The 27,144-nt window shown below is 55.7% G+C and overlaps 3 protein-coding genes across 3 annotated transcripts in view; all 3 read left to right on the plus strand.

Moving 5' to 3' along the window:
* The first annotated feature begins 6,291 nt into the window (after positions 1 to 6,291).
* LIPT2 (lipoyl(octanoyl) transferase 2) lies at positions 6,292 to 8,375 on the plus strand. The gene is made up of 2 exons (XM_030475823.1): positions 6,292 to 6,902; positions 7,722 to 8,375. Exons 1-2 carry the CDS (start codon positions 6,449 to 6,451, stop codon positions 7,952 to 7,954), a joined length of 687 nt encoding a protein of 228 aa, XP_030331683.1. The 5' UTR covers positions 6,292 to 6,448; the 3' UTR covers positions 7,955 to 8,375.
* Positions 8,376 to 9,694: 1,319 nt separating this feature from the next.
* On the plus strand, positions 9,695 to 12,125 carry KCNE3 (potassium voltage-gated channel subfamily E regulatory subunit 3). The gene is made up of 2 exons (XM_030475824.1): positions 9,695 to 10,001; positions 11,347 to 12,125. The coding sequence occupies exon 2, from the start codon at positions 11,360 to 11,362 to the stop codon at positions 11,675 to 11,677; it is 318 nt and encodes a 105-aa protein (XP_030331684.1). The 5' UTR covers positions 9,695 to 10,001; positions 11,347 to 11,359; the 3' UTR covers positions 11,678 to 12,125.
* An 11,664-nt stretch (positions 12,126 to 23,789) lies between these two features.
* Positions 23,790 to 27,144, plus strand: part of PGM2L1 (phosphoglucomutase 2 like 1) — a 45,108-nt gene continuing 41,753 nt past the window's right edge. Inside the window, exon 1 of the mRNA XM_030475825.1 lies at positions 23,790 to 24,193. Within this exon, the coding sequence (XP_030331685.1) occupies positions 24,083 to 24,193 (111 nt within the window). The 5' untranslated portion in view covers positions 23,790 to 24,082. The remainder of the gene's footprint in view (positions 24,194 to 27,144) is intronic.

Consider the following 27,144-nt stretch of genomic DNA (forward strand, 5'->3'; position numbering starts at 1 on the left):
ACCTGCTTTATACTGTGAGGCAATTAGATGGGTGTAAGTTGAAAGAAAAGAGGTTCAGTTTGTACACCAGGAGCTTTTCCTCTGTGCAGATGGACAAGCAGTGGGACAGGGCCCTGGGGTGGTTGTGCATCACTGCTCATAGAGTCATATCATAGATTCCCAGATTGGTTTGGGGTTGGAGGGACCTTAAAGCTCGTCCAGTCCCAACCCTCTACCACAGGCAGGGACACCTTCCACTAGAGCAGGTTGCTCCAAGCCCCTGTGTCCAACCTGGCCTTGAACACTGCCAGGGATGGGGCAGCCACAGCTTCTCTGGGAAAAGTCTGTGCCAGCGCCTCAGCACCCTCACAGGGAAGAGCTTCTGCCTCAGAGCTCATCTCAATCTCCCCTCTGGCAGGTTAAAGCCATTCCCCTTGGCCTGTCCCTCCAGGCCCTTGTCCAAAGCCCCTCTCCAGGTTTCCTGGAGCCCCTTTAGGCACTGGAGCTGCTCTAAGGTGTCCCCTTCAGGAGCCTTCTCTTCTCCAGGCTGCCCCAGCCCAGCTCTCTCAGCCTGGCTCCAGAGCAGAGCTGCTCCAGCCCTCGCAGCAGCTCCGGGGCCTCCTCTGGCCTCGCTCCAGCAGCTCCACGTCCCTCTTGTGCTGTTGCCCCAGAGCTGGATCAGGACTGCAGGGGGGGTCTCCCCAGAGCACAGCAGAGGGGCAGGATCCCCTCCCTGAGCTGCTGCTCACGCTCTGGGGGTGCAGCCCAGCACACGGGGGGGTTCTGGGCTCAAGCACACACTGAAGCCGGGTCATGGGGAGCTTCTCCTCACCCAACACCCCCAGTCCTTCTCCTCAGGCTGCTCCATCCAGTCTCCTCCAGCCTGTGTCTGTGCTTGGAATGGTGTAAGATGTGAGGAATCAGCATCTCAAGCTGGCAAGATGGAAGCAGCCATCACACTGCTACCTAGAAGGATGCTGGGGCAGGTCTGTGGCTTCTAAGCCCAGCTTTAGCTCAGATTTGGGGAACAAGGCAGTGCTTTCTGCCCCATACCTGCCCCTCACAGTGCCAGCTCTGCTCTCCTTCCAGTGACACTCAAATAGCAGGTACAGACAGCACAGACAGCACAGACAGCACAGACAGCACAGACAGCACAAACTGCAAACCTGCATCTGAAAGTACCGGAATTCAGGCACTCTCCTATATTTTACAAGAATATTATTGATTTAAACATAACTAGAACAGCAACTGCTGCAAATCTGTGTGTGCCAGTAAAATTGAAGCAGGTCTCAATGTCCTCTCAAACATGGGTCCCTTGTTGTCTCTGAAGCTCGCAGCTCCTGGATGGACACTTACAGGTTCTTCTGCTCCTTGTCACAGGAAGCAAAGCACCAGCTCTGATCCCTGGAAGCTGGAATAAATGCTCCTTTTTTCCTGTCTGGTGTCTGGAATAAGACCTTTTACAAGACAGAACTGCTTCAAAGCAGAAATAATGTCTCTTGGGAGATGAATCCCTGAAAACCATTCCGAAGTGGCAGGTTTTTGGCAGCAGGAGGAGAAAACAGAAGGAATGGCCATTTTTACCATCCCAACTGTCATTTCTCACACTTCTTTGCACGCAGCACAGAGAGAACAGGATCAAACCAAAGGCACCTCAAAATACACATTGGGTAGAGATGAAAATCATAGAATCAATCAGGTTGGAAAAGACCTTTAAGCTCATCCAGTCCAACCGCTCCCCAGCAGTGCCAAGGCCACCACTAACCCATGGCACTGAGGCCTCGGCTACACGGGGTGTGAACACTTGCAGGGCCGGTGACTCCAGCCCTGCCCTGGGCAGCCTGTTCCAATGCCTGAGCACCCTCTGGGGAAGGAATTGTTCCTCAGCTCCATCTAAACCTGCCCTGGGGCAGCTTGAGGCCGTTTCCTCTTGTCCCATCCCTTGTTCCTTGGGAGCAGAGACCAGCCCCCTCCTGGCTCCATCCTCCATGTCCCTGTTGTGTTGTTGCCCCAGAGCTGGATGCAGGACTCAGGGGGGGTCTCACCTGGAGATATCTCCATTGTCCCTTCTGGGCCTGACGTCCCCATGCAACATCACTGCACACCAACCCGCTCCTTAACTAAGCTCTTCAGAAGATCCTTCTTAAGAACAATGCTGGGTCAAGTCTTTAACCCAACCAGGATGGTTTTGGTGGGTCTTTGAAGCTGTGCTTGTTGACAAAGGTGAGGGTGACCTCTGCCCAGAAGCAGGGGACAAACAGGAGACAAGAGCATCTTCACTGGGGTTTTTGAAGGCCAAAGAATGCATCTGAGCTTTGTGAGTGGAAACACCAGCTCCTGGTGACATGGGAAGCTTGGAGGAGCGGAGCTGCCGGCCTTGGGCTCCAAGATGGGCCAGAAGATGATGACAGCCAAGAGAAGCACAATGAGCCCAGAAACTCACACCCGCTCCGACCCGTGTCCCCAGGCACAGTAAGGAGCTTCCTTAACTTACTTCTCCAATGCACCGAGGCACAGCCCCACAAATGCCTTTCCTTGGTTTGCCTTGGGAATGTGCTTCTTGGAGTCAAGAGAGAGGAAGGAACGGTTCTTCCTATGGGTCACATCCACTGGGATCCTGCCTGAATGAACTGGAGATCTCAGCCTGAGTGATTCCATCCCAACACACTTAGGGAAAGGTTCATTATGGAATTCGATGTAGTGGGAATGTTTCTCCTTACAAATATCTGCAGGTCTGGTAGCTGGTGTGAGCAGACTTGATCTTGGTGTTCTGTGTAGGGAAGTTGGCTGACCCTTCCAAGGCATCGCACAGGAACCTGCAGACATGCAAGTGGTGGAATAGATAACGTGGCAAAATAAATCCGTACCTTAAGGCTTCCCAGCACCAAGCCAGGAGACCTCTCCATCACTGGACATCTTGGAGACCCAGCTGGGTGTCAGCAGGGAGGACCAGCCAGGATCAAACCCCACCATGGCAATGAAGGAGGTGACCTCAGAGCTCCTTCCAGCCCTATGGGAGAAGGGAATGATTCCAGAAACACATCCAGGGATGAGCCAATGTCTTTGGGATGTGCTTTTTCACCTGGGCTTGTGCAGCTCAGAAGCTGAGGCCCATGTGTTGAACCCCACTGAGGTCCATGTGTTGAACCCCTTCATGCTTTAAACAATTCATGTCATCACATGCAAGCAGAGCAGTTAGTCCCGCTGTTCCTGAGGCCTTTGAGTACAATCTGCTTGGAACAAGAATGGGACCAGGGGCAGCCCAGTCTGGTCACCCGCTCCTGTGGCACGGGGACAGCTCCGTCACGTCGCGGTGACATCCCAGCCTTGCCAAAGTCAACAGGAATTTGGCCCCGGGCTCCACCGGAGCCAGGATGTTGCCCTTTGCATCCATCTGCAGCTCTCTGTGGGCTGTGACAGTCCCCTTTGCCAGGCACCTGTTTCACAGCCACCACCTTTGTCCTCCCCTTCCCTTCCTGCTATTAAGCCCTGACTTGCATCAAACTCTAAAGCTTCCCAAGGGAGGCTCTTGTGCCAGGGAAATGGGCTCTGCCACCACAGGAACTGCTGAGGATTCAAGAGGCTTGCTTAAAGTTTAAGGTACCCAAAGGAAAAGCTACGCCTGAGCAGCAAATTACCCTGTGATGAAGGGGAAAACCTGCTTTAAAAGCACTCAGAGCCTGACAGAAGGATAAAGCATGAGCCATCCGTGGCTCCTTTCCACCCAGATTTCCTGCCTGCTTCAAAAGCAGGATATTGACAGTAAATACCCCGACGACGCAGCCACGCTCGTCCCTGTCGTGGTGCTTACGAGGATCCCAGAGCTATTGCACACAACTCTCCTCATCTTACGCAGGCAGAGCTGGGGCAAGCCAAAAAGGAAGAGCTTTGCCTTTGATCTCCAGGCAAGAAGTTGATGCTTAATCATAAAGAAGAGGAAATCACTCGACACACACAATGATGGTGCAAAGTACGAGCGTGTCCTGCCAAGGCAGGGACATGGAGAGGCTCCTCAAGGTGGTGGTTGAGGTGGGGATCCCTGGGTGCTGCTCCATGAGCTCAAACATGAGAAGAGAAGGCTCAGGGGGGACCTTCTCGCTCTCTGCAACTGCCTGACAGGAGGATGGAGCCAGGAGGGGGCTGGTCTCTGCTCCCAAGGAACAAGGGATGGGACAAGAGGAAACGGCCTCAAGCTGCCCCAGGGCAGGTTTAGATGGAGCTGAGGAACAATTCCTTCCCCAAAGGGTGCTCAGGCATTGGAACAGGCTGCCCAGGGCAGGGCTGGAGTCACCGGCCCTGCAAGTGTTCACACCCCGTGGAGCCGAGGCCTCAGTGCCATGGGTTAGTGGTGGCCTTGGCACTGCTGGGGAGCGGTTGGGCTGGATGAGCTTAAAGGTCTTTTCCAACCTGGTTGATTCTATGATCCCCTGGTGAGGTTTATGGCGGGTTTTTCCCCATTTATATTTCCCCCTCCAGGCTGTATGAATTTTATAAGCCATTATAACACTCACAAGAAGACGGCTGAACAAAGGGAAATGCCTTCCCTTCCTTGCAAATACCCACACAGGCATTAACACTGTTGCCAGACAACAGATGAACTACCTATGGTGACAAAGGGTAGATCATAGAACCACAGCCTGGTTTGGGATGAAGAGACCTTAAAGCTCCTCCAGCTCCAACCCCTGCCACGGGCAGGGACACCTTCCACTAGAGCAGGTTGCTCCAAGCCCCTGTGTCCAACCTGGCCTTGAACACTGCCAGGGATGGGGCAGCCACAGCTTCTCTGGGAAAAGTCTGTGCCAGCGCCTCAGCACCCTCACAGGGAAGAGCTTCTGCCTCAGAGCTCATCTCAATCTCCCCTCTGGCAGGTTAAAGCCATTCCCCTTGGCCTGTCCCTACAGGCCCTGCTAAAAAGTCTCTCCCTGTCTTCCTTATAAGCCCCTTTTAAGAACTGAAAGGCCACAACGTCGTCTCCAGGAGCCTGAGATGACCATTGAGGTGCAGTTTTGATAAACCCAAGAGTTCAGTAGCACAGCCGATTGCTCTATAAAATCAAACCACATTTTCACACGCTTAATCCAGTCAACAAGTTAGAAGGACTTCGGGCTGGGAATGATTTGCTCAGGTTTTAATGGTTGACTCATTAGTGGTCCGACCAGAGGTGTGTATTTTCTACATTGGGAATGAAAAGTGGGAATGTTTTATGGCTCTTGGAGTCACAGGGTGACTAACTGTGGCCCCTATGGGTGCTACAGCAGCACAATGACTTTGTTTACAGCCCATAACCTTGAGGTGCCAGCTCAGAATCAGTTTTACCCCATTCTGAGCAGGTCCAACCCACCCCAAACCCCACCAGGACACTGTGTCCCCATGCCCTGCCCTCACCCTGTCCTCACCCCATGTCCCACACCCTACAGCGATGGGGCCCCATCTCTCCCCCACTGCAGCCTTGGGCCCTATCAGCCACTCCCAGGTCCCCAATCTTGTCCCTGTGCCTTATCCCCCTCTCCAAGCCCTGTCCCCTATCTCCTATCCTGTCCCCATCCCCTGTCATCTATCCCCCACCGCAGGCCCCATCCCTGTACCCTGTCTCGGACCATGTCCCATGTCCCCAGGCCCTTTCTGCCTTGCCCTAGCCCCGAATCTTCATCTTCTATCCCCTGTCCCCTGTCCTCCATCTCTGTCCCCATCACTCATGCCTGCCCCATATCCTCCACCTCTGTACCCTTGTCCCCTCTGACCTCTTCCCCATCCCTGTCCCCTCTCCTCCATCCATTGTCCGCATCCCCGGTCCCAATCCCACCCCTGTCCCCATGACCCATGCCTGTCCCTATCCCCTCCCTCCCTGTCCCCATCCACCATCTCTGACCCCTCTGCCCTCTCCCCGCATCCCTGTCCCCCGACCCCATCATTTGCCCTCATCCCCTATCCTCCTCTATGCCTGTCCCCAGTCCTCCATCTCTGTCCCCTCTCCCCCGTCCCCATCCCCTGTGCCTGTCCCCTCTCCCCCCGTGTCCATCCCTGTCTCCATCCCTCATCCCTGTCCTGCATCCTCTATCCCTCTCCCCCGTCCTCCATTCTCTTTGTAACCCCTCGTTCCCTGCAGCTGTCCCCTCTCCCCCCATGCCTGTCCCTGTTCCCTCACCCCTGTCCCTATCCCTATCCCCTATCCCTGTCCTCATCCCGGTTCCGCATCCTTCATCCTCTGTCCCCCCGTGTCCCTCCTGCCTGCTCCCAATCCCCCGTCCCTATCCCCATCCCCTCCTTCCCATCCCTTGTCCCACCCGCCCCGCATCCTCCATCCCTGTCCTCCATCCTCTGCCCCCCGCATCCCCCTAATCCCTCATCCTCCCCGTTCCGTTCCCCCCCTCCCGCCCCGCCCGGCTCCTCCCGGCGGCCCCGGCGGCCGCTGCCCCCACCCCCAGCCGCGGGCCCAGCTCCATTCCCGTGCCCGCCGCGTGGTGCCGGGATGCCGCAGGGCCCGGTACGGGTGCTGCGCTTGGGGCTGCGGCCCTACCCCGATGCGCTGCGGGTGCAGGAGCGCTGCGTGGCGGCGGCGCGGGCGGCGCGGCCCCGCGGGGCTCCGGGGGAGAGCCTGGTGCTGAGCGAGCCGGCCCAGCCCGTGTACACGTGGGGGCTGCGGGGCGCGCCGGGGGCGGCGGCGGCGGCGCGGCTGCGGGCGCGGGGCGCGGGGCTGGTGGCGGCGCGGCGCGGCGGCCACGTTACGTTCCACGGGCCCGGGCAACTCGTGGCCTTCCCGGTGCTCGACTTGCGCCGCCGCCGCCTCCCGCTGCGCCGCTACGTGCAGGCCTTGGAGGAGCTGGGCCTGAGGCTCTGCCGCCGCCTCGGCCTCGGCGCCGCTCGCGCCCTCCCGCCGCCTTTCACCGGCGTCTGGATGGGAGACAGCAAGATCTGCGCCATCGGTGAGCGCGGACGGGGGGGTTACACCGGGGCGGAGCTGTACCGGGGCAGGAAGCGTGCACCGGGAGGCGGGTGGTACTGGAGGGGGCGTGCAACGGGAAGGGGATGTACCGGGGGGGTTGCGTCGGGATGGAGCTGTACCGTGGGGTGGGTTTACCAGGGGGAAACCTGCACCGGGAAGGGGGGTACCGGGAGGGGGGTGTATTGGGAAGGGGTTCACGTCGGGGCCGTGCACCGAGGGGGGGAGTGTGTAACGGGGAAGGGGGTTTACCGGGGGGATGTGCACCGGGGAGACTGTATATCGGGGAGGGGTTGTGTGTGTATAGGGGGGGTGTGCCCCGGGGGAGGGTGTACTGGGGAGAAGGGTATGGGGGGGGTGAGCACTGGGGAAGGGTGTATGGGGTAAGGGGGGATAAACTGGGGGGGTGAGCACCGGGGGGGATGTACGGAGGAAGGGCTGATATGCCAGGGGGTACGCACCGGGGAGGGGTGTGCTGGGGTGAGTGTAAAGGGGAAAGAGGGGTTATACTGGGGGGGGGTGCACTGGGGGGTGCCCCCAAGGGTATGTACTGGGGTGGTGGGAGAGTTTGTGCTGGGTGGGGGGCTGTACTGGGGGGTATGCACTGGGAAGGGGGGGGCAGCCTGACCAGGCCCTTGCACCCCAAAGCAAGGCCCAGCACCTTGCACCCCAGGGCTGGGTTCCTGCATCCCGGACCCCTCCCCATTCCCCTATCCCCCTTCCTCATGCCCCATAGCCTGCCCCCCTTCCCGGGACACCCCTGGGATGGGTGCTGACGGCGGGGGTGCTTCGGTCCCTGCAGGGGTGCACTGCGGGAACCACATCACGTCGCACGGGCTGGCGCTGAACTGCTGCACCGACCTCAGCTGGTTCGAGCACATCGTGCCCTGTGGGCTGGAGGGGAAAGGTGTCACCTCGCTGAGCCAGGAGCTGGGCCGGCACGTCACCGTGGAGCACGTCCTCGAGCCCTTCCTCGACTCCTTCCGGGAGGTCTTTGACTGCACCTTGGTCTTCTCAGAGGACCCCGGGGACTAAGAGAGCCACGATGGGTTTTGTGGCAAACTCTTGTGTCCTGGTGTCAAGGCATGAAAGGATGAACCTGGGTGATGGAGCCACTTGGGGCTTTATTGCAAGACTTTTGTGCCTTTGCCTATGATGGTACAGAGAGGTTCAGGCTGTTGTTTAAACATCCAAACCTCCATCAGGGCTGCTGTCCCCAGCCCCATGGGTCTCCATCCGTCAGCTGAGACCTCCATGGGTACCACATCCCCATCGCTCGCTGGGGAGATGCTGAAATAGGTGCTTTTGTGGGTTTATTTCTGCCTCTTGCCTCCTCAATATCCCAGATTTGGGTGGACACTCACACACCGTATGGATAAGAAAAGGGTCGAGCATCCTTCCCTCACCACTGCATAAAGGGGCAGATTGTCTATAAAGAGAGTTGCTGGGAACTTCATGGCTGATCCTTTGCTCATTTATTTCCCCCAACAACCTTCTTGCTCTGCACCCACAGAAATCCTCGCATGGGAAAGATCCTTGCTATGGTGTTGGGTGGGTGGAAAATCATTGAATCCCAGACTGGTTTGGGGTGAAGGGACCTTAAAACTTATCCAGTCCAACCCCCTGCCACGGGCAGGGACACCTTCCACTAGAGCAGGTTGCTCCAAGCCCCTGTGTCCAACCTGGCCTTGAACACTGCCAGGGATGGGGCAGCCACAGCTTCTCTGGGAAAAGTCTGTGCCAGCGCCTCAGCACCCTCACAGGGAAGAGCTTCTGCTTCAGAGCTCATCTCAGTCTCCCCTCTGGCAGGTTAAAGCCATTCCCCTTGGCCTGTCCCTACAGGCCCTTGTCCAAAGTCCCTCTCCAGGTTTCCTGGAGCCCCTTTAGGCACTGGAAGGCTGAAGCAGCCCAGATGAAGTGATGTGCTTGGAGAATGATCTCTGATAAGAGGCTGTGAATGGTGGTTAAAGGCCACCAGAGCGATGCTGATGTGGCGGGAAAGTGGGAGGAGCAGGGGAAGGGGTCAGGATGCCCGGGGAGAGGAGGTACAGCCATCGTAGTTCCCATGGGACCAACCACACAGCATGGGATTGAGCCTGGGTGATGGGGACCTGCTCCTGCTGTGTCCATGGTGTTTGCACCTCTGAAATCACTGCTGCGGCCACAGCATCCATGTGGGCTCTTGGTGACGGGGTGCAGCATCCTGGGGCTGTGATGGCACCAAGATGCTGCCCATCAATGCAAACCTATAGATAGAGACACAAACTGATTCTAATCGATGGGTTTGTTAAGGGGCAAGAAGCCAACATGGGATGGAGCTCTCCAGAGCTGTCTGCTGCCCCTCGCGGATGCTCACAGCTCTCCTGGTGCATGGACAGGAGGGTCTGGGCTCCCCAAAACCTTCTCCCAGTTGGTAGATGGCATGGCCATGACCCATCCCAAGTCTCCCCCTGTGTCAGAGGCACCATCACGGGTGCTTTGGGAGATCAGTGCTTTGAGAAAGATGGAAAATGGCAAATAAAGTCCCTGCACCCTGCTCAGAGCCAGACCTGACCCCCACCCGCAGCCCCTCACCGCTGCTCTGGTGCCCCACAAGCTCTGGGGTTTCCCTGCTGCTGCACAGCACTGGAGGATCCCCATGAGCCGCCCATGGGTGCCCTCACTCCGCAGCCCCCAGGGGTTTTGAGTGGGCAAGGGGTGCAGCGGGGAGGTAACAGAGGGGCAATTCCCGTTCCATGGAGCCGGCTCAGCTCCCGGGAATGACAAGCTGGGTCGGAACGTGCCCGGTGCCCGGTGACAGCGGGGACGGCCGGAGGAGGGACAGGAAAGCGCGACCGCAGCGTGTGCCGCGGGGGGAAGCGCCGGGTCCGGCTCTCCCGGCCCCGCACGGCCGCCGGTGTCCGGGCGGGGCTCGGGGGCCGGGGCCGGGCCGGGGGCCCGTGCGGCGCGGGGGGGGCCCCGGGCAGGTGGCTCTGCCCCGGGAAGGGGAGGAGGCAGCGCGGCGCTCCCCGCCCGGGCCGCGGCCGCCGCGATGCCCCAGTGCCGGCTCCGCGGGGCAGCAGTGCAGGCAAAGGAGGCCCCGGTGAGTGCGACCCCCCCGCTCCCCTCCATGGTCCTTTATCCTTCCCCAGACCCTGCCCTAAATCCCCCCAATTCAGCCTCCTCCTGCTTCAAACGTGTCCCCGAGCCCATCCCCGGGGACTCGTGGCTGCTCAGCTCCTTCCTCCTCCTCGCTGCTGGGGTTGGGGTTACCCAACACGGGCTTGGGGTGACCCTTCTATAGGGGGGGTTAGGTGCTTGTGCATGGGGTAGAGCTGCTGGTGCTGCCTGCATGGGGTGCTCGGGAGCAGGGGGGACAGAGTGGCCACCCTGGGGGGTATGACAGTGGCTTCTGTGTCCCGAAGGGTGGCAGATGTGGGGGACCATGTCCCTGTGTCCCATCTGTGCCTGTTGCAAAGCTTCACACAGCAAGGTGTGAAGGTGCATGAGGGTGCATAGGGCATGTGGGGGTCCAGGGTGGGCTGGCAGAGGGGCACAGTGTCCTGGAGGGGGTCAGGGGGAAGCTGGGATCCATTGGGAGGGAAATCTCCAGGGGGACCCTTGGGATGGGCCTAGAGGGGTGCATGGGGTGCTGGACCCCCTGCCAGGGCCATTGCAGCTCCTGGCTCTGAGGGACCCAGCCTGGAGTAGGGTGGATGCAGGGCAGGATCCATCCCAGAGCTGTTATTTAGGATGGGGGACCCCAGGCAGCCCTCCTGGCACCCCTTGGGTGCTGGATGTGGGGTGCACGTGGTGCTCACTGTCCCTGCATGTCTATAGGGAAAGCAGGCTGTGAACCCAACCATCCGGCCCCTGGGACATCTGTGTCCCCCTTGTCCTCAGCCCCAGGGAGGAGATGGGAGCAGGCAGCTGCCCTGAAGCTCTGGGGCTTCATCCCCTCCATGGAAGGAGTGGAATTTAGGGAGGGGGCTGCCATGAATCCAAAGGGTTTGAGTGCCCCCACTCCTACCTGTGCTGTGTGGCAGAGGAGGTGCTTCACGGGTGTGGAGAGAGGCTCTTCATCAGGGACTGTAGAGACAGGACAAGGGGTGATGGCTTCAAACTGAAACAGGGGAAGTTCAGGTTGGATATAAGGAAGCTCTTCCCTGTGAGGGTGCTGAGGAACTGGCACAGACTTTTCCCAGAGAAGCTGAGGCTGCCCCATCCCTGGCAGTGTTCAAGGCCAGGTTGGACACAGGGGCTTGGAGCAACCTGCTCTAGTGGAAAATGTCCCTGCCCATGGCAGGGGTTGGAGCTGGATGAGCTTTAAGGTCCCTTCACCCCAAACCAGTCTGGGATTCTATGATTCAAGGACCATTTTGGGGGCATGGTTGGGTCCGGTGGGACATCCCAGCATCATCCCAAGCTGATCCTGTCCTTCCCCACAGCCTGGAGGAGGACATGGAGGAGCACAACCGGACAGAGTCCTGGCACCGAAGCCTCCAGGCGGTGCTGGATGCCTTAAACCAGACCCTACACGGGATCCCCCTGTGCTCCTCTGACCGCGCTGCCACCGCCACCGCCGCTGTCACACGCAACAGCAGTGCCAGCGCCCGGCCCGGCCGCAATGACAACGCCTACATGTACATCCTCTTCGTCATGACCCTCTTCGCTGCCACCGTGGGAAGCCTCATCCTGGGCTACACCCGCTCCCGCAAAGTGGAGAAGCGCAGCGACCCGTACCACGTCTACATCAAGAACAGGGTCTCCATGATCTGAGCCCGCCCGTGATGCCTTCTCCCCGCTGCAGCTGATGGATTTGGGGTCATGTCGCTGCGACACATCCTGCTCCTTGTGGGAGCTGTTGGGAAACCCATCCGGTGTCCCCATGGAGGTGCTCAGCCCTGGTGTGAGCAGCGTGGGGACATCTTGGTTGGGTTGTAATTCCTCTCTGGCAGGGTGAGACCTATGGGGAGGTCCTGGTCCTGCAGACCCACCTTGGCTGGGCCCCAGGGGGATGGCAGGGGCAGGAGCAGAAGCAGCTCCTTGCCCGCCGTGGCCTCCCAAGGAGATAGATTCACCGTCCTCCTGCTCACATCAGCTGGTGTTGGTCTCTGTGGGCTCCCAGCAGCTTCCTGACACGGGCCAGTGGGTTTTTCTGGTGCTAAAACCCTGTGATCTTTGAGCCCCACTTTTCTGGTGGGGAATTAAAGGAGGTGGCTGTTTCCTGCGGGGTCACGATTGCTTCTTTGAGCACAGTCAGTGTTGGGGGCAATCCGTGGGGCACCCATCTGTGTCAGTGCACTGCCTGGATGCCGTGGGGGCCAAACCTGCTCCCTGTGTGCTGCCGAGGTGGCTTCAAGGGCAACCCCTTGGTGGCATCACAGCCCCGATGATGGGGCAAATCCTTCCCGATGGAGCAAGTCCCACCCGGCATCCCAGTGCCTGTCCCAGGACACGAGATGCTTCCTCCCGGCTGCCATCCAGGGAGCATCACTCCCTCCATGGGCACACACTGCGAGCATGGCCTGAGCCTGGCTGGAGGCATCCGGCTCCACGTGTCCCCAAAGGTCTCTCCGGGCTCCGGACGGTGATGCCGGAGTTTTTCCTGCTTCCTTCCTGCTGTCGGCTGTAGCTTTGGCCTTTTGTACCGCAGGTCCCAAATGTGTTTTCCACGGCGTGAGGGCGCAGAGGTGGATGGGAAGGGGATGTTCTTGGGTCCTGCTTTGGCTCCTTGGCTTCGGCTCTGCTATTAAGCTGCCCAGGTTTGGGATTGACCCATGGAGTGGGTCCAGGACATGTCCCCGTCCTTCAAAGCAGCAGCGGTGATCCAGTCCCTCGCGTATCTTACCCTGTAATAATGGCATAATTAATGTCTTTAATTGCAGTAGATTATCTGGCCACGGGGCCCTTTCCGCCTGCACTCAAAGGTTAAACCGGGCTGCGATGCCCCAGCCCAAACAGTGACGCCAAACCCTGACCCACACCATAACACTGGATGTGAGTGAGCACGTTGGGGCAGGGCTGGGAACTTTGGCACCGGAGGCAGCTCAGTGACTGATTCCTGCTTTCCCATGGCCTCACCTTGGGCAAAAACCCCAAATCAGGAGGGTTTGGGGGGTGCCTCATATAGGGCTGAGCCCGTTGTGGTTTCTCAGCCGGGCACGAGGTGCCAACAGGAGGAGGCACAGGGACAAACACCACCAACGTTCCCCAGGCACCCGGCCCAAGTGGGAGGTATCTCAGGAGGCTTCACGGTGTTTGTCCTGCAGCTGCAGCGCTGGGAAAAGAAAATAAACCCTTTATCTGCAAATAAATCAGAATGGAATGGTGCCAGGTCGAGGTGGCAGCACCCATGTGGTGCAAGCACACACCATGCTCGGGTGTTCCCCACCTCTGTGCTGTTGGTCCTCCTTTGACACCAGCTCCTGCGGTGGGATGAGCTGCAGATGGGGGTCCCTGTGGTGGGATGGGTGAGTGTGGTAGCCCAAAACCCCCTGATGATGTGGTTTTTGTGCCTCTCCTAATGGTTATCAACCCAGATCAGACAGATCTGGTGACAAGAAGTCTCTGCTGCTGTGACCTGGGGGACAACCCCTGTAACTGGGTGGCATACCATAAATATGAAGAAGAAAATGCTGCTTTTCCCTAATCCATAAGACCCTAAAAGGGAAAATCCCTCCTGCAAGACACAGCTCTTGCAGTAACCATTATCCACCCCATTTCTGACCCGTCAACAGCTCCTCCTGTCCATCCCCACAGTTAAACTCACACCAGAGCCTGCAGCAGGGCTGGGGGATGCCCTGGGTGCCCCCACCCTGGGGCCTCAGGCTGGATGTCACCGGGCTGGGTGACAAGATGCCAGTGCCACCTTGTGGCAGCTGCCTCAGGGTGCCTGTGCCATGGGCTCCTGCTCCTTCACTGGGGCACCCTGGCACCCCTGGGCCAAGAGCTGGTTGGTGGCCCCATGAGACCCATGGCTCCAGGCTGGTTGGGTGTCCCCATGGGACCCATGGCTCCAGGCTGGTTGGGTGTCCCCATGGGACCCATGGCTCTGGGTCAACTTGATAAACTGATCCTCAGCAAGGGGTTTGCACTGGGCTGCTGAGGATGCTCCGAGGGGTACAGAAACAGGGGAATATGGGGGGAAGGACAGATGTGGGAGCCCCCTGAGGTGGGTTTGCTTCACCTGCCACGGGATGGAATTCACAACTATTTAGGTGCTCATCCCAGGGCTCAGAGATTCCTTGTCAAAGCCAATGGGGCTCTGGCCTCCCTCCTTGTGCTGCAGCCCCAGGAGCAGATGATCCCTGGGTGATGTTAATGTAGTTACAGCAAGGAAGAAGAGAAAAGAGCTGGGGAAGTGCTGGCCTTGGCTCAATCACTAAATCCAACTGTGGAATCATAGCTTGCTGCATTTAGGGTTTAAGCAATGAAGGTAGAAAGAAAAGAACAGGGCTCATGGGAGGTTGGTCTATTTAAGGTGTTTTTCCTTGGCACACAGCAGTGAATCACAGGTGATGATGTCTGGAGCAGTGGGCCTGTACTTGGAAAAGGACATTGAAAGTTGTGTGCATGGGAAGTTCAGGCTGACCTTGGTTTAGTGAATCAAAGATACGACTGTTGGAGCAACAGGAATCACAGAGGGCTTGTCATGGAATTGCTTTGATGCTGGGCAGTATGATGAGAAATGAGCAAGAAGAAACAGGACTGACAGTGACGGTATCACCGAGTGATGCCAGTGGGTATCAGTGACTGTTTAGGCACCAGCATGAGGTGCCTCTGGGGAGACCCCCCCCTGCAGCCCTGATCCAGCTCTGGGGCAACAGCACAAGAGGGACGTGGAGCTGCTGGAGCGAGGCCAGAGGAGGCCCCGGAGCTGCTGCGAGGGCTGGAGCAGCTCTGCTCTGGAGCCAGGCTGAGAGAGCTGGGCTGGGGCAGCCTGGAGAAGAGAAGGCTCCTGAAGGGGAGCCCTTAGAGCAGCTCCAGTGCCTAAAGGGGCTCCAGGAAACCTGGAGAGGGGCTTTGGACAAGGGATGGAGGGACAGGCCAAGGGGAATGGCTTTAACCTGCCAGAGGGGAGATTGAGATGAGCTCTGAGGCAGAAGCTCTTCCCTGTGAGGGTGCTGAGGCGCTGGCACAGACTTTTCCCAGAGAAGCTGTGGCTGCCCCATCCCTGGCAGTGTTCAAGGCCAGGTTGGACACAGGGGCTTGGAGCAACCTGCTCTAGTGGAAGGTGTCCCTGCCCGTGGCAGGGGTTGGAGCTGGATGATCCTGAGGTCCCTTCCAACCCAAACCAGTCTGTGATTCTGGGATTCTAGAAGATGGGGCAGGCATGCAGAGCAGGAGCAGGCTGCTGGCCTGGGAAGCGCATGCTGCTCTCCCATCGCATGCGCTGAACCAGGCTCACATGCACCAATGCTTATCTGCAGCCCGCGTTACACAGGGGTCATGATGAGGAAAGTTAACCTTGGGAAACATTGGGAAAAGAAAAAAAGGAGGGGAAGGGAAAGCACCCCCAGTTCATGGCAGGGCAGAGAGGAGCCGGACGAGCATCCCTGCACTGCAGCAGATGGATGCTGGACAAGCATCCTCCACACTACAGGGGGGGTTCCCCTTTACTTTCCGGGGGTAACTTCCCTGCACCCCTCTCACCCTCCGGTCCCAAGAAAGATAACCTATTCTTGCTGGTTTTGCTCCTCGTGCTGGCTGGAGCACACTGTGATCTACAGCAGAAGCTGCAGCACGATTTGCCTGATGGCTTTGGTGCACAGATACCACTGGGTGGTGTTTAGGTGCTAATTAAATGACCACTAGCTACTAAGGAGAACTCATGAGCTCTATTTGTCCCATGCCTTGAGCTATACAGCCAAGTGATACAAAGCCAGAGGTGGAAAAGCTGGGAAGAGGACTGAGGGCAGCCCATGCAGCAGTGGCAATCGCCACCCACAATAACCCAGATGTGAAGCTGTCACAGTGTCCTGGGTGTGCAGCACAAGGCTGTGGGGCTAATGCTGCAGGGTCAGGTGAAAGCCCTGAGGTTGTTATTGCAGGAATGGGAGACACAAGCTCTTCCTTCAGGTCAGAAACCTTCGCTGTCCAAAACATCCATTGCATAGGATCCCAGGCTGGTTTGGGTTGAAGGGACCTTAAAGCTCCTCCAGTTCCAACCCCTGCCCCGGGCAGGGACACCTTCCACTAGAGCAGGTTGCTCCAAGCCCCTGTGTCCAACATGGCCTTGAACACTGCCAGGGAAGTTCCTCTCACCACAGCCACAGCCTGTTCCTCCAACCTGCCTTGCTGACAGCCCTGCAGCATCACGGCTGGAGCAACTCCCTTGTTCAGAGGGATGAGAGCAACAAAAGGGATTTAAACCAAAGAACCTGAGCTGTTTGGAAGCTCTGCAGGGATTGCCACGTAGGGGCGGTTGCTTTAAACCCTCCATGGCCTTTGTCCTGTGTTTCCTATCATCCCACTGCAACGGATGTCTGTCCATCCGAGTCACTTCTCTCACACCAGATGCTTTAGATAAAGATGAGGGAAAACAAACTATGTGCAGGCATGAAAAGCCTTTATTCTGCCCCTCTTGGTTCTCTCTCTGCCCGAGGCAGCCCCCTCCAGCCCACCGGTGCGGTCGGGTCTGTGTGCTGCGGTACAGCGGGATGCACCGCTGTGGCAGCAGAGGGAGCACCGGCTCCTCACGGCTCTTCTCCAGGGGATGCTGAGCACAAAACCCACCTTTGCCATGTTCCTCCTCCCTAAAGCTGCTCCGCTGTCTGCTGCTGCAGCGCTTTGCGCTCACCGAGTGGCTCTGAGCACAGCTCCTGCTCCAGCCTGACCCACAGAAGGCATTTTACAAGCTTGTTTTTTAAGCACACCGTGGAAAATGCAGCGTTCAGGAGATTTTGGCTTTCTGAGCCTCTGTGCATAGCACCATCTCCCTTCCCTGGTGTCCGCTGCTCCCAAACTGGCACTGCAAGCTGCCAAGTTATTAGCTGAGGAGTCCTGAGCAGGAAGAGTCTGGATTTGGGGCTACATTGGACCCTCTTTACATCACATCCTACACTCATGAGTAATGCACGGCCCCAGCCTCCTTTGCACTGCAGTTTTCAGCCATACAGGTCAGTGTCTTCCCTTTTCCTGCTCTTTTTTCCCCTTTTCCTCCCCTGTTCTCATCCAGGTGAGGGGAAGGGCGACCTGAGGTCAGTCCAGCTGAAGGATGAGACTCACATGCTGGTGATAAGCTATAGCAGTGGTATCAAATGGTGATTAACTGTTGGGAATGTGCAAGCATGGGGCAGTTCAGTTCAGTTGGGCTGCCCCCAGGTACCTACAAAACATGCACCATCGGGTAATTTAAAAGCAGCATTTCTTAATAAAGATCGAAAGATCATTTATTTTACTGACAATCAGGACATCCCAGACACCAGGATCTCATGTATTCTCCTTGCAGGGAAGTTTTCAGTACAGACCTTCTCAGTTCCACACAACTTATCCCACTCTTTGGGATTAATCCCAGACTGGTTTGGGTTGAAGGGACCTTAAAGCTCCTGAGCTCCAACCCCCTGCCCCGGGCAGGGACACCTTCCACTAGAGCAGGTTGCTCCAAGCCCCTGTGTCCAACCTGGCCTTGAACACTGCCAGGGATGGGGCAGCCACAGCTTCTCTGGGAAAAGTCTGTGCCAGCACCTCAGCACCCTCACAGGGAAGAGCTTCTGCCCAAGACCTAACCCAAATCTACCTGAGGGGATGAATTGGGGTGAAAAGCCTGATCCATGTTCCTTTCTTGTCCTCTCACCAGAGCAAGCAGGCCCATCACATCTCTTCCCTGCAGATGGATGCAACTAGTGTACAACTGCTCAGCACACACATGAGCTATTAATACCTAGAGGGGAGGATTAAAAATAACCAGCTCTGTGTTTGGTTTCTGGTTTGTAAAGGACAAGCATTGATACTTGAGGAGGCTGGTGACTGAAGCCAGATTCCCTGGGGTGCTGAGGCCAAGAGTGAGCAGGAGGCACTGAAATTCCCCCAGTGAAACACCAGATCCAGATGGAACCGTGCCCTGAGTGAAGGGAGAACATGGAGAGCTGGATCAGTGCTTACTCCAGAGGGAGAATGTGGAGAGCTGGATCAGTGCTTACTCCAAAGGGAGAACATGGAGAGCTGGATCAGTGCCTATTCCAGAGGGAGAATGTGGAGAGCTGGATCAGTGCCTACTATGGAAGGGTGCTGGGGACTGGGATGCTCACCCCGGCTTCCCTGCATCTACACCTGCATGCCACCCACAACGCTACTCAGTCCCTACAAGCAGTAGTTGATTAAGCCCTAGATTAAATGCTTAGTCACTGGAGCTTATAATATGGCTTTTATCAGCTAGGACAAAAGATTAGGGTAGGAAGAGGTGATAAGCCCGAGTTCCTCTCTGCTTCCTGGCTCAGGGCTGCTGCCTCAGGCACATGCCTGTGGCAGAATTGGACTCATGGTGTGGGTTTGGCTCCAAGCTGGGTGTTAGGGAAGATCTCACCATCTGCTGTGGTGGGGTCTGTGAACCTCTGAGGGGTTCACCGCTGAGGCTGTGTGAATGGGGAGGAGAGCTGCTCCTGCCCTCCCTTTGGACTGAGAGAGGGTTTCCAGTGGCTCTGAGCAGCAGGGGTATTTAAAGTCATAGAATCCCAGACTGGTTTGGGTTGGAAAGGACCTTAAGATCATCCAGTCCCAACCCCCTGCCACAGGCAGGGACACCTTCCACTAGAGCAGGTTGCTCCAAGCCCGTGTCCAACCTGGCCTTGAACACTGCCAGGGATGGGGCAGCCACAGCTTCTCTGGGAAAAGTCTGTGCCAGCGCCTCAGCACCCTCACACGGAAGAGCTTCTGCCTTGGATCCAACCTGAACTTCCCCTGTTTCAGTTTGAACCCATCACCCCTTGTCCCATCACTCCAGTCCCTGATGAAGGTCCCTCCCCAGCATCCTTGTAGCCCCCTTCAGACACTGGAAGCTGCTCTGAGGTCTCCACGCAGCTTCTCTTCTCCAGGCTGAACAGCCCCAATGTTCTCAGCCTGGCTCCATATGGGAGCTGCTCCAGCCCCTGCTCATCCTCGTGGCCTCCTCTGGCCTTGCTCCAACAGCTCCATGTCCTTCTGATGCTGAGGACACCAGCACTGCACACAGTGCTGCAAGTGGGGGCTCACCAGAGCAGAGCAGAGGGGCGAAGTGTGAGTATTTAGGGTGTTATGTTCCAGAGGAAGCCAAGGAGAGTGTAATCAGTGTGGAGGGTGCAGGATCAGGCTTTCCCAGGGCTGACATTGTGAAGTGCCAAGCCAGGGTGGCTGCAGAATTTGAAAGCCAATTCCTAATCTCAGCATTCCCTGCTGCCTCCCTCCCGCTTTCCAGCCCGCTCCCTTTCTTCCTGCTCTGCCTGCAGAGCACCTGCACTCCATCAGGACAAAGCACTTTGGCTGCTTCGACCCCAGGTTGGATAAAACAGCATTCAGGCCCCAAAATGCACTCATGCCTCCAAGTGCAACACGCTATCAAGTGGCAGGGATGTCACTGCTGCCTGCACTCAGAGTTGTGCTGCTTTTCTGGCAATACACTGCTCTGAGAGAGGGGAATGGAAGGAATGGAAGGAATATCTGTGTTATTTCCAGGTAACCCAAGAGGAGAACAGGGTGCTCAGGATACACAAGTAATAACACAAAAGCTGTGCTGCAGAGTGAGGATGTGCACAGTGCCTGCAGAGAGCTGGGAGGGTGAGCTGGGTTCATCCCTCCTTACCCCGGCTCCCTGCACAAACCAGGGGCAGAGAAACAACCTGGAATGTCATGGGAGCCCTGGGTGGTTTGCAGGGATCTGGGATAAACTGTGTGCCAAAATTGCCATGGAAACACTGTACCGGGTGGGTTGAGGCCTGAGGCTCTCGGTGCACGGCTGGGTAGAGCACTGTGATTGACAGAGCTAATCCAGTTTGTGGTGGGTGAGGATTTGGTCTATGGAACCAGATCCCTGAGGAGCTAATGCGACTACACATGCTTAATGTCACTGTGCGGTGACATCAAGGCATGTTTAGTCTTTCTTCTGCAGAAAACCAACATGAAACACATTGGTAAGAGCAAAATATGTGCATCATTGTGCAGGGGTATGATACTGGGAAGCTGCAAACCCAACCCTGATGGGAGGAAGGATACATTTAATCCTGCAAAGGAGGATGGATACGCTCTTTACTCCCACACTGCAAATCCCAAACAGGAGCAATGTGTTATTAATGAGTCTCTACTCACAGAATCCCAGACTGGTTTGGGTTGAAGGGACCAGCCCCTGCCACGGGCAGGGACACCTTCCACTAGAGCAGGTTGCTCCAAGCCCCTGTGTCCAACCTGGCCTTGAACACTGCCAGGGATGGGGCAGCCACAGCTTCTCTGGGAAAAGTCTGTGCCAGCGCCTCAGCACCCTCACAGGGAAGAGCTTCTGCCTCAGAGCTCATCTCAGTCTCCCCTCTGGCAGGTTAAAGCCGTTCCCCTTGGCCTGTCCCTCCATCCCTTGTCCAAAGCCCCTCTCCAGGTTTCCCAGAGCCCCTTTAGGCACTGGAGCTGCTCTGAGGTCTCCCCTTCAGGAGCCTTCTCTTCTCCAGGCTGCCCCAGCCCAGCTCTCTCAGCCTGGCTCCAGAGCAGAGCTGCTCCAGCCCTTGGGCACAGACAGTTATTTGCCATTTCATAGTTGCATTATGCCACATGTGGCAACTCTGGTTTCCACCACAGCAGCCCAGAGAGTTGCTCCTTCCCTTGAAAGCAGGAGCAGTGTGTGTGTATGTGGTTGCACATGCTCATTTTATCTAGGAAGAAGCCATTCCCTCCAGCTGAGCCCTGCCATGGTCCCTGCTGGTGCTGGCAGCTCCCAGCACATGAGCCAGTGGTTGCCAGCAGCCTGTCAGCCCTTCTCCTCCCAGCCTGGCTCGTATTCATCATGGGCAGTGTGGCCTCTCCTGCAGTTTTTAGCCCTGAGACTGTTTACTGCTGCTCAGTTTGGTCTGAGCATGCTCTGCCTGAATTAGACGATATGATACATGAGGGTGAGGACTTAGAAAGGTTGCCTTTCCTTCACCTGCACATTAAGTTCCTGTTTTCTGGCTTTCCTCCACAGCAGATTTCACCATTAGTGACAGATGAAAATAGAGATTTCTGCTGGCAACAGGCATGGTCAGTGTGGGAGGCTCTGCAATCACCCCAAAGTACCCAGGAGAGCTGTGCTGTGCCACGCCACAGTGCAGTCCAGTCACACCAGCTCCTTCCCTATTGCTCTCTGCGACAGCACAAAAGCAGATGGGACTCAGTTTAACCTTCCTGCAGCCATAGAACCAGCTTTAAAAGCTCTTCTGGTGGCTGATTAACCCCCAGATACATCAGATTTAGTTGTCATCTCCTGTGAGGTTGGTGTTTTCTCCAGGTAAGCACAGCCAATCTTCATAAGCACCATCTAAGCCATATCACCTGTAATCTTTAGATGCTTGCCCTGCTCTGGAGCTGCTCGGGCTGCCTGGTATCTGCTGTATGCAGTGTGGTGCCTCAGAGCTTACTAACCAAAGTCCTCCCAATGGGAAGCATTTGGAAGCTAGCTCATCCTGACTTTGGATGCATTGGCAGGATCCTAAGAAGTTTTAAACCCTCCACACTGTGGTTATTCCCAGTAAAGAAATTACAGGCTTAAACTTCTATCCTCTTTTATCTGTTCTTCAGGGTTATAACCATAGAGGAAGCACTGAGATCTGAAAGAATGATAATTCTGCTGTTATCAGAAGGGAAAATCCTGCTTTTAATCATAGCTGAGCTGATAACACAGGGTGTGGGCACAGCATGAAACCACTTCATGAGGTTCAAGGTTTCAGGTACAGAAAGAGCCTTTCTGCTCTGATGGCAAAAAAAAAAAAAAATAAATCACCATTCAGGATGATTTAAAGCTTTCATTAAGCACGTAGGAAGGGAAAAAAAGAGGCAAGAATTGAAGCATTTCAAGCATGGAGTTTCATTTTAACAACATCTCTACTGCTTTTCCAAATAGCTATAGAGGTTTTGTAAGAAATGCTCTTTGGAGAAGCATTTAACATGCCCATTGTCCCTTTTTTGGGGGGGGGGGAAATGAAGGATATATGGGCTGGAGCTCGTGTTATGCTGGGTTCTCTACCTTCTTGCTTTGAAGACGCAACACAAAGGAAGAGAGCAGCGAAGGGATGAAAAGCAGGTGCTGCGCCTCCCGCTGACTCTCGGGTGCAAATTCACTGCAGGAGAAACCCTTGCCAGCTACCCTGAGATCTGGAATGATGTGTTTGAGTCATCTATTCTGTCTTATTTCCCCACTCTATCAGCATCCAGACTCTTCTTCTGTACCAGAAACAACCTTAGTAGAGTCATTTAGAGATAACAGAAGACTCATGTTGACTTTTTTTCCTTCTTCTTATCTTTACCTTCTGTTGACTTCCATCAGTAATTTACTCTAATAGACCAATTTAAACGTTTATTTCCCCACACGTGAGTCAGACCTCCGGACCAGAGGATATGTTTGTGCCTGCAGACAAGAAAGAAGTTCCTTCAGGACACGGACCAGAGAGCTCTCAAAGGCGAGAGATGTCACATTGAGATTTCTAAGCTTCCTTATGATGGATCAGCCCCTTCTATATGTACAGTTTTCAACAACAACATCCTTTGCTATGCTGCTTGGGTGCCCTAAATTACCTCCCCACATCTTTGTCATCCCTCCATTGCATCTCCCTCTCCCTTCAGTCCCTCCACCTCCCTCAGGAGGCTGTGCTGTTCACAACCCCGGCGTTTCATCCCCCCCTTCACATCCAGTGTCCCCTGGGCAGCAGTCCCGCCGCCCTCTGCCCATCTTCCCAAATCCTTGCATCCCTCTGCAGTGCCTGCTGTCACTATGGCAACCTGCGTAAGGATGTGCAACGGGATGAGGATGCTCTGTGGGATAAGGATGCACTGCGGGATGAGGATGCTCTGTGGGATGAGGGTGCAATGCGGGATGAGGATGCTCTGTGGGATGAGGATGCTCTGTGGGATGAGGATGCTCTGCAGGATGTGGTCACCACCACAGTCTTCTGCTCGGGGCCATTCAATTAGAGCTGCCGCAGCTTGGGAAGGGAGATGGGGGTTATGATTTTCCTCCTAATGGCAATTGAATCGCTGCTGAAGCCCATCTGGAAACGCTTCTGAAGAAGGAGCTCGTCCCCTGGGGTTGCACCGCTTCCATTATCCTTTCAGAGTAAACAGAAGCACTCGGGAGCACGAAGGCTGCCTCAGAGGCTGAAGGAGGGGCACAAACAGGGTGGTTTTTAGCTTTTCCTCATACAGATCACCCCGGAGGCACAGAGCGCCTGTTAGATGGGGTGTTGAGGGACATAACGCGCATTTCTGTTTTGCATCAAGCAAAAGGAGGCAGCCTCCACCCAGCCTCTGCCTCCACCCCGACGCTGCTCAGGCCCCCGAGGGCCAAGCGCTGTGTGACACTCGACGGCTGCCCGCCCGTGGGGCCAGTACCACCACCAAGGGGAGCCCGGGGCAGGAGCAAGGCGGAGCCGGGCCCCCTGAAGGGGGAGACGCGGCTACCAGAGAGGGGATGCGGCGAGAGAAGCAGGACCCCCCGCAGCAGCCATCGCTGAGGGAAGCGAAGCCGCTGTCCCTCAGCCCCTCCGCTTCCCTCACTCTGAGGCGAAAGCGGCGCGCCGCAAGGGATGCCGGGAGTTGTAGTTTCTCCCCTTACCTCCCCCGCAGCCCATCCACAGCCCTCGCCAGCACTCGGACTACATTTCCCATCATGCATTGCCGCACCGTTCTTCCCCCGCCTCCCTTCACTCCCGCCCCTCCCGGTGGGGTGGGCGAGGCGTGATTGGCGGGGCCGCGGCGCGGGGGCGGGGCCGCGGTTGTTGTCGAGCGGCGGGACGTTGCCGGTGCGAGGCGGCGGTTGCCGTTACCCGCCGTTTGGAGCGTTGGGCTGAGGTAAACGAGCAGGTGCCCGCCGCTTCCCTTGGGCACCGCGGCACCGTCCTCGCTCCTCCGCTCCCGCAGGCGATGCGCGGTGCCGCGGCGGGAGTCACGGAGTGAAAGAAGCGAAGCCGTTGCCGTCGTTGTTGTTGTCCTCCCCCTTTTCTTCCACCCGCGGCTCCCCACCCCGCAAACGGCGACATGGGCGAGTGCGGAGCCCCCGGGGACGTCAACTCCAACGTGCTCATCGCCCCCAGCACCGGCGACGCGCAGCTGGACAAGGCGGTGTGGCAATGGCTGAGCTGGGACAAGGTGGGTGTGTGGCGGGGGGGGGCAGCGGGATCACCCCCCCTTACACCCAGTGCGGGCTTCCCCATCCTTTCGGCATCCCATCGTTTCCATCGCCATTCCATCTCCTTCACATCCTGCCCCGTGCTGAGGGTGGTGTTTGGTCCCTTCTCCCTCCCCAGGGCCCTTTCCCCTGGGGTTGGGATTGGGGGGTGGCCTTGGAAAATAATCATCCGGATCCCCAAATGGTGCCGGGACTGGGAATTTCCTACCCTGGGAGAGGGGAAGGGTGAGGGAAGCGGCCATCCAGGGCTGTACCTGAGGAGGGGATGGTATGATGTCATCTCACTGCCACATGGAGCACGGCACCTGCTCCGTGTTGCTCCTGCTCCTTAAGGCACAAATGTGCATCTGTGTAACCTGATTTAAGGATTGTTTAATGCTCTTAGAGTCAAATGGCATGTTTTTGTTTTCTTTCCTTATTTAACACCTTCCCTAATAAAGAAACAGGCTTCAGAGGTTGATATTCTGGCATACCCAGCTCCATCGGGGTGTCAAGAGGACTGCAGGCTCTGTTAGCTCTGATTAAACCATCCAAAGCAAATGTGGGGCCATAATAATAACAGTAATGATAATATTAATATGGTATTGGTGGTTATTTTGCTTAATTCCTTGTTGAAAGGGTTACCTCTATTTTCCAGCTCGTTTGCCCAAACATCATGGCTTGTGCTTTAAAAATGTCTTGGAGATGGGGGAGGGTAAACAACCAGTGGTTTATGTGGCTTCTTTCTTTCTGCTTTTTCTCCTTTTGCTTTAATTATCAATGTGTTTATACCGTTTCCCCCTCAGTTTGGTCCTGTCAGGATCAAAGCAGGAGGGCTACAAGTAAGCTGTATGTGATGGCCCTTAGGTGAGCTTTCTGCTACTTGGGAATCTGCTCTCTCCCTTCATTTTTGCAGGAATCAACACTTGCCATCTGCACATTCTGTGCTCAGAGCTGCTGTTGTGAAAATAGCTGGGAATAGTGGCATGGGGGAGGGAAGGAGTGGAAGAGGGAAATAGCATTTCTGATAATACACTTGGTAACACTGACTGAACTCCAGTAAATGTGGGGGGTTTTATGTAACTCCTGGTTGGTGTATCGAAAGGTTGGTGGGTCTTTTTTAAATCAGATTAATGTATGTTCATCCTAAAAATGTATGAAGTAGAATCATGGAGTCACAGAATCCCAGGTTGGAAGAGACTTCAAGGATCATCTGCTCCAACCTTTCCAGGCACAGCATGACCTAGACTGGATGCCCAGCACCCTGTGCAGCCCAATCTTAACAGTGTCCAACGCTGGGGAGTCACCACTTCCCTGGGGAGATTATTCCAATGTCTGCTTGTTCTCAGTGGGAAAAACTTTCCTCATGTCCAGCTGGAATCTCCCCAGGAGGAACTTGTGCTCATCACCCCTTGGCTTTCCCATGGGACTCCTTGTCCAAAGGGAGTCTCCATCTTCTTTGTAGTCACCCTTTAACTCCTGGCACATGGGATAAGGTCTCCCCTGAGAATTTACACTTCTTAATATTAAGGTTACTGTGGAAAATACTTTGATTAAAACCAGCAATAGTGAAATTTAGCTGTTTCTATAGCTCCTTCTAAGGCCAAAATGAACCAATAAAATACAAACTGAAGAGTAGGTTTGATGGTACCTGCTTACTCTTGCTTTCCTAGGTGATAATAATGACCTGTACTACTGAGCTTACTACTTGGAGAGATTTTAAAGAGAGTTCCTGTGAATTCTGAAAACCCAAAATCACCTGGAGAAGGAGGAATGGGCACTCCTATGGGAGTGGGGGCTACATTGGCTGGTCCTGAAGCACTTACAGTCACTCTGTAGAGGATGCAAACAAGAGGCGAAGGTGTTGTGGGATGGGAAGGCAAGGATAAACCAGCAACTATGGTGTGAAGAGGGATTATTTGTCCACAGCCCTCATGTTTCACTCCAAACCTAGGAAGTGAGGTCTCTGCTTGTCAAACAACCTGATGAGGAGCTGTCTCTGTCTCACCCTGTCCCCACTGCCAGCTTCCTGAGCCTCTGAGCAGGGAAAAAATCCATGCACTATATTCACAGCAGTATTTAGCTGTGGGGAGCTTTTGTCCTCTAACTTAATTGAAAATTACTTGCTGTAATTAATCATTAAAGTTGTGCTTCCATCCTTTCTGATTTGAGTATATGTGCTAACCTCTTGTCAAACCATAACTGGTTACAGGCTGGGCTGTGGGTGGAAGAAACCTGACCATATGATGGTCCTTCTGTTTTCCTCCTCTCCCACCACTATCGTGCATCATCATTAGTGCTGCTGGCAACTGGTTTAAAGGAAGCTCAGTAATTAAATCTCCCTCTTTTCCTATTCTTTCTCTTTAATTGCTGTGTGTTTACTCTTGCCTTTGAAACAGGCCTGGAGGCCCAAGGCACCCTCCTCGTGGTTGATCCTCATTGGTAAACTATGTCAACAATTAGTCATTGTTCCATTTATTCTCCCTTTGATTCCTCTTCATCCACTCCCTAACTTTCCTGTTGTACTTCCACATCTGCCTGGAGGCTCCTAAAGGAGGTTGGCTTGCGTGGAAAGCTGTGTTGGAGCAGCTGTCTCCAAGAAAACTCCTTCTCTTTAGAGCAAGTGTTAGAGTTTTGGACCTTGGTTGTAGTAATGACTCTGTGATTGCCTTGGATTATTTTATAGAGTGACAAGAATGTGCTACACAGAGTTGATTGAGGTGTGCTCAGTACAGCAGCTGAGCGTTTATTGTACCTTGTAGGAGGTTTTGGTGTAAGGCTGAGGGTCAGGTACTGGCTCAGCACCTGCTGGGAGCGACCAGAATGATTAAGATAGAATCACAGAGTGGTTTGACGGGCTCTTAAAGCTCCTCCAGTTCCAACCCGCTGCCACGGGCAGGGACACCTTCCACTAGAGCAGGTTGCTCCAAGC

Source organism: Strigops habroptila, chromosome 2 (assembly GCF_004027225.2).
Source record: "Strigops habroptila isolate Jane chromosome 2, bStrHab1.2.pri, whole genome shotgun sequence".
Lineage (NCBI taxonomy): Eukaryota > Metazoa > Chordata > Aves > Psittaciformes > Psittacidae > Strigops > Strigops habroptila.

Bases quoted from the DNA above. Each gene is read 5' to 3' on its own strand.
- LIPT2 (XM_030475823.1), top strand. From the start codon at position 6,449: ATGCCGCAGGGCCCGGTACGGGTGCTGCGCTTGGGGCTGCGGCCCTAC. The intron at 6,903-7,721 runs GTGAGCGCGGAC...CGGTCCCTGCAG, and splicing joins CAGCAAGATCTGCGCCATCG to GGGTGCACTGCGGGAACCAC.
- KCNE3 (XM_030475824.1), top strand. From the start codon at position 11,360: ATGGAGGAGCACAACCGGACAGAGTCCTGGCACCGAAGCCTCCAGGCG.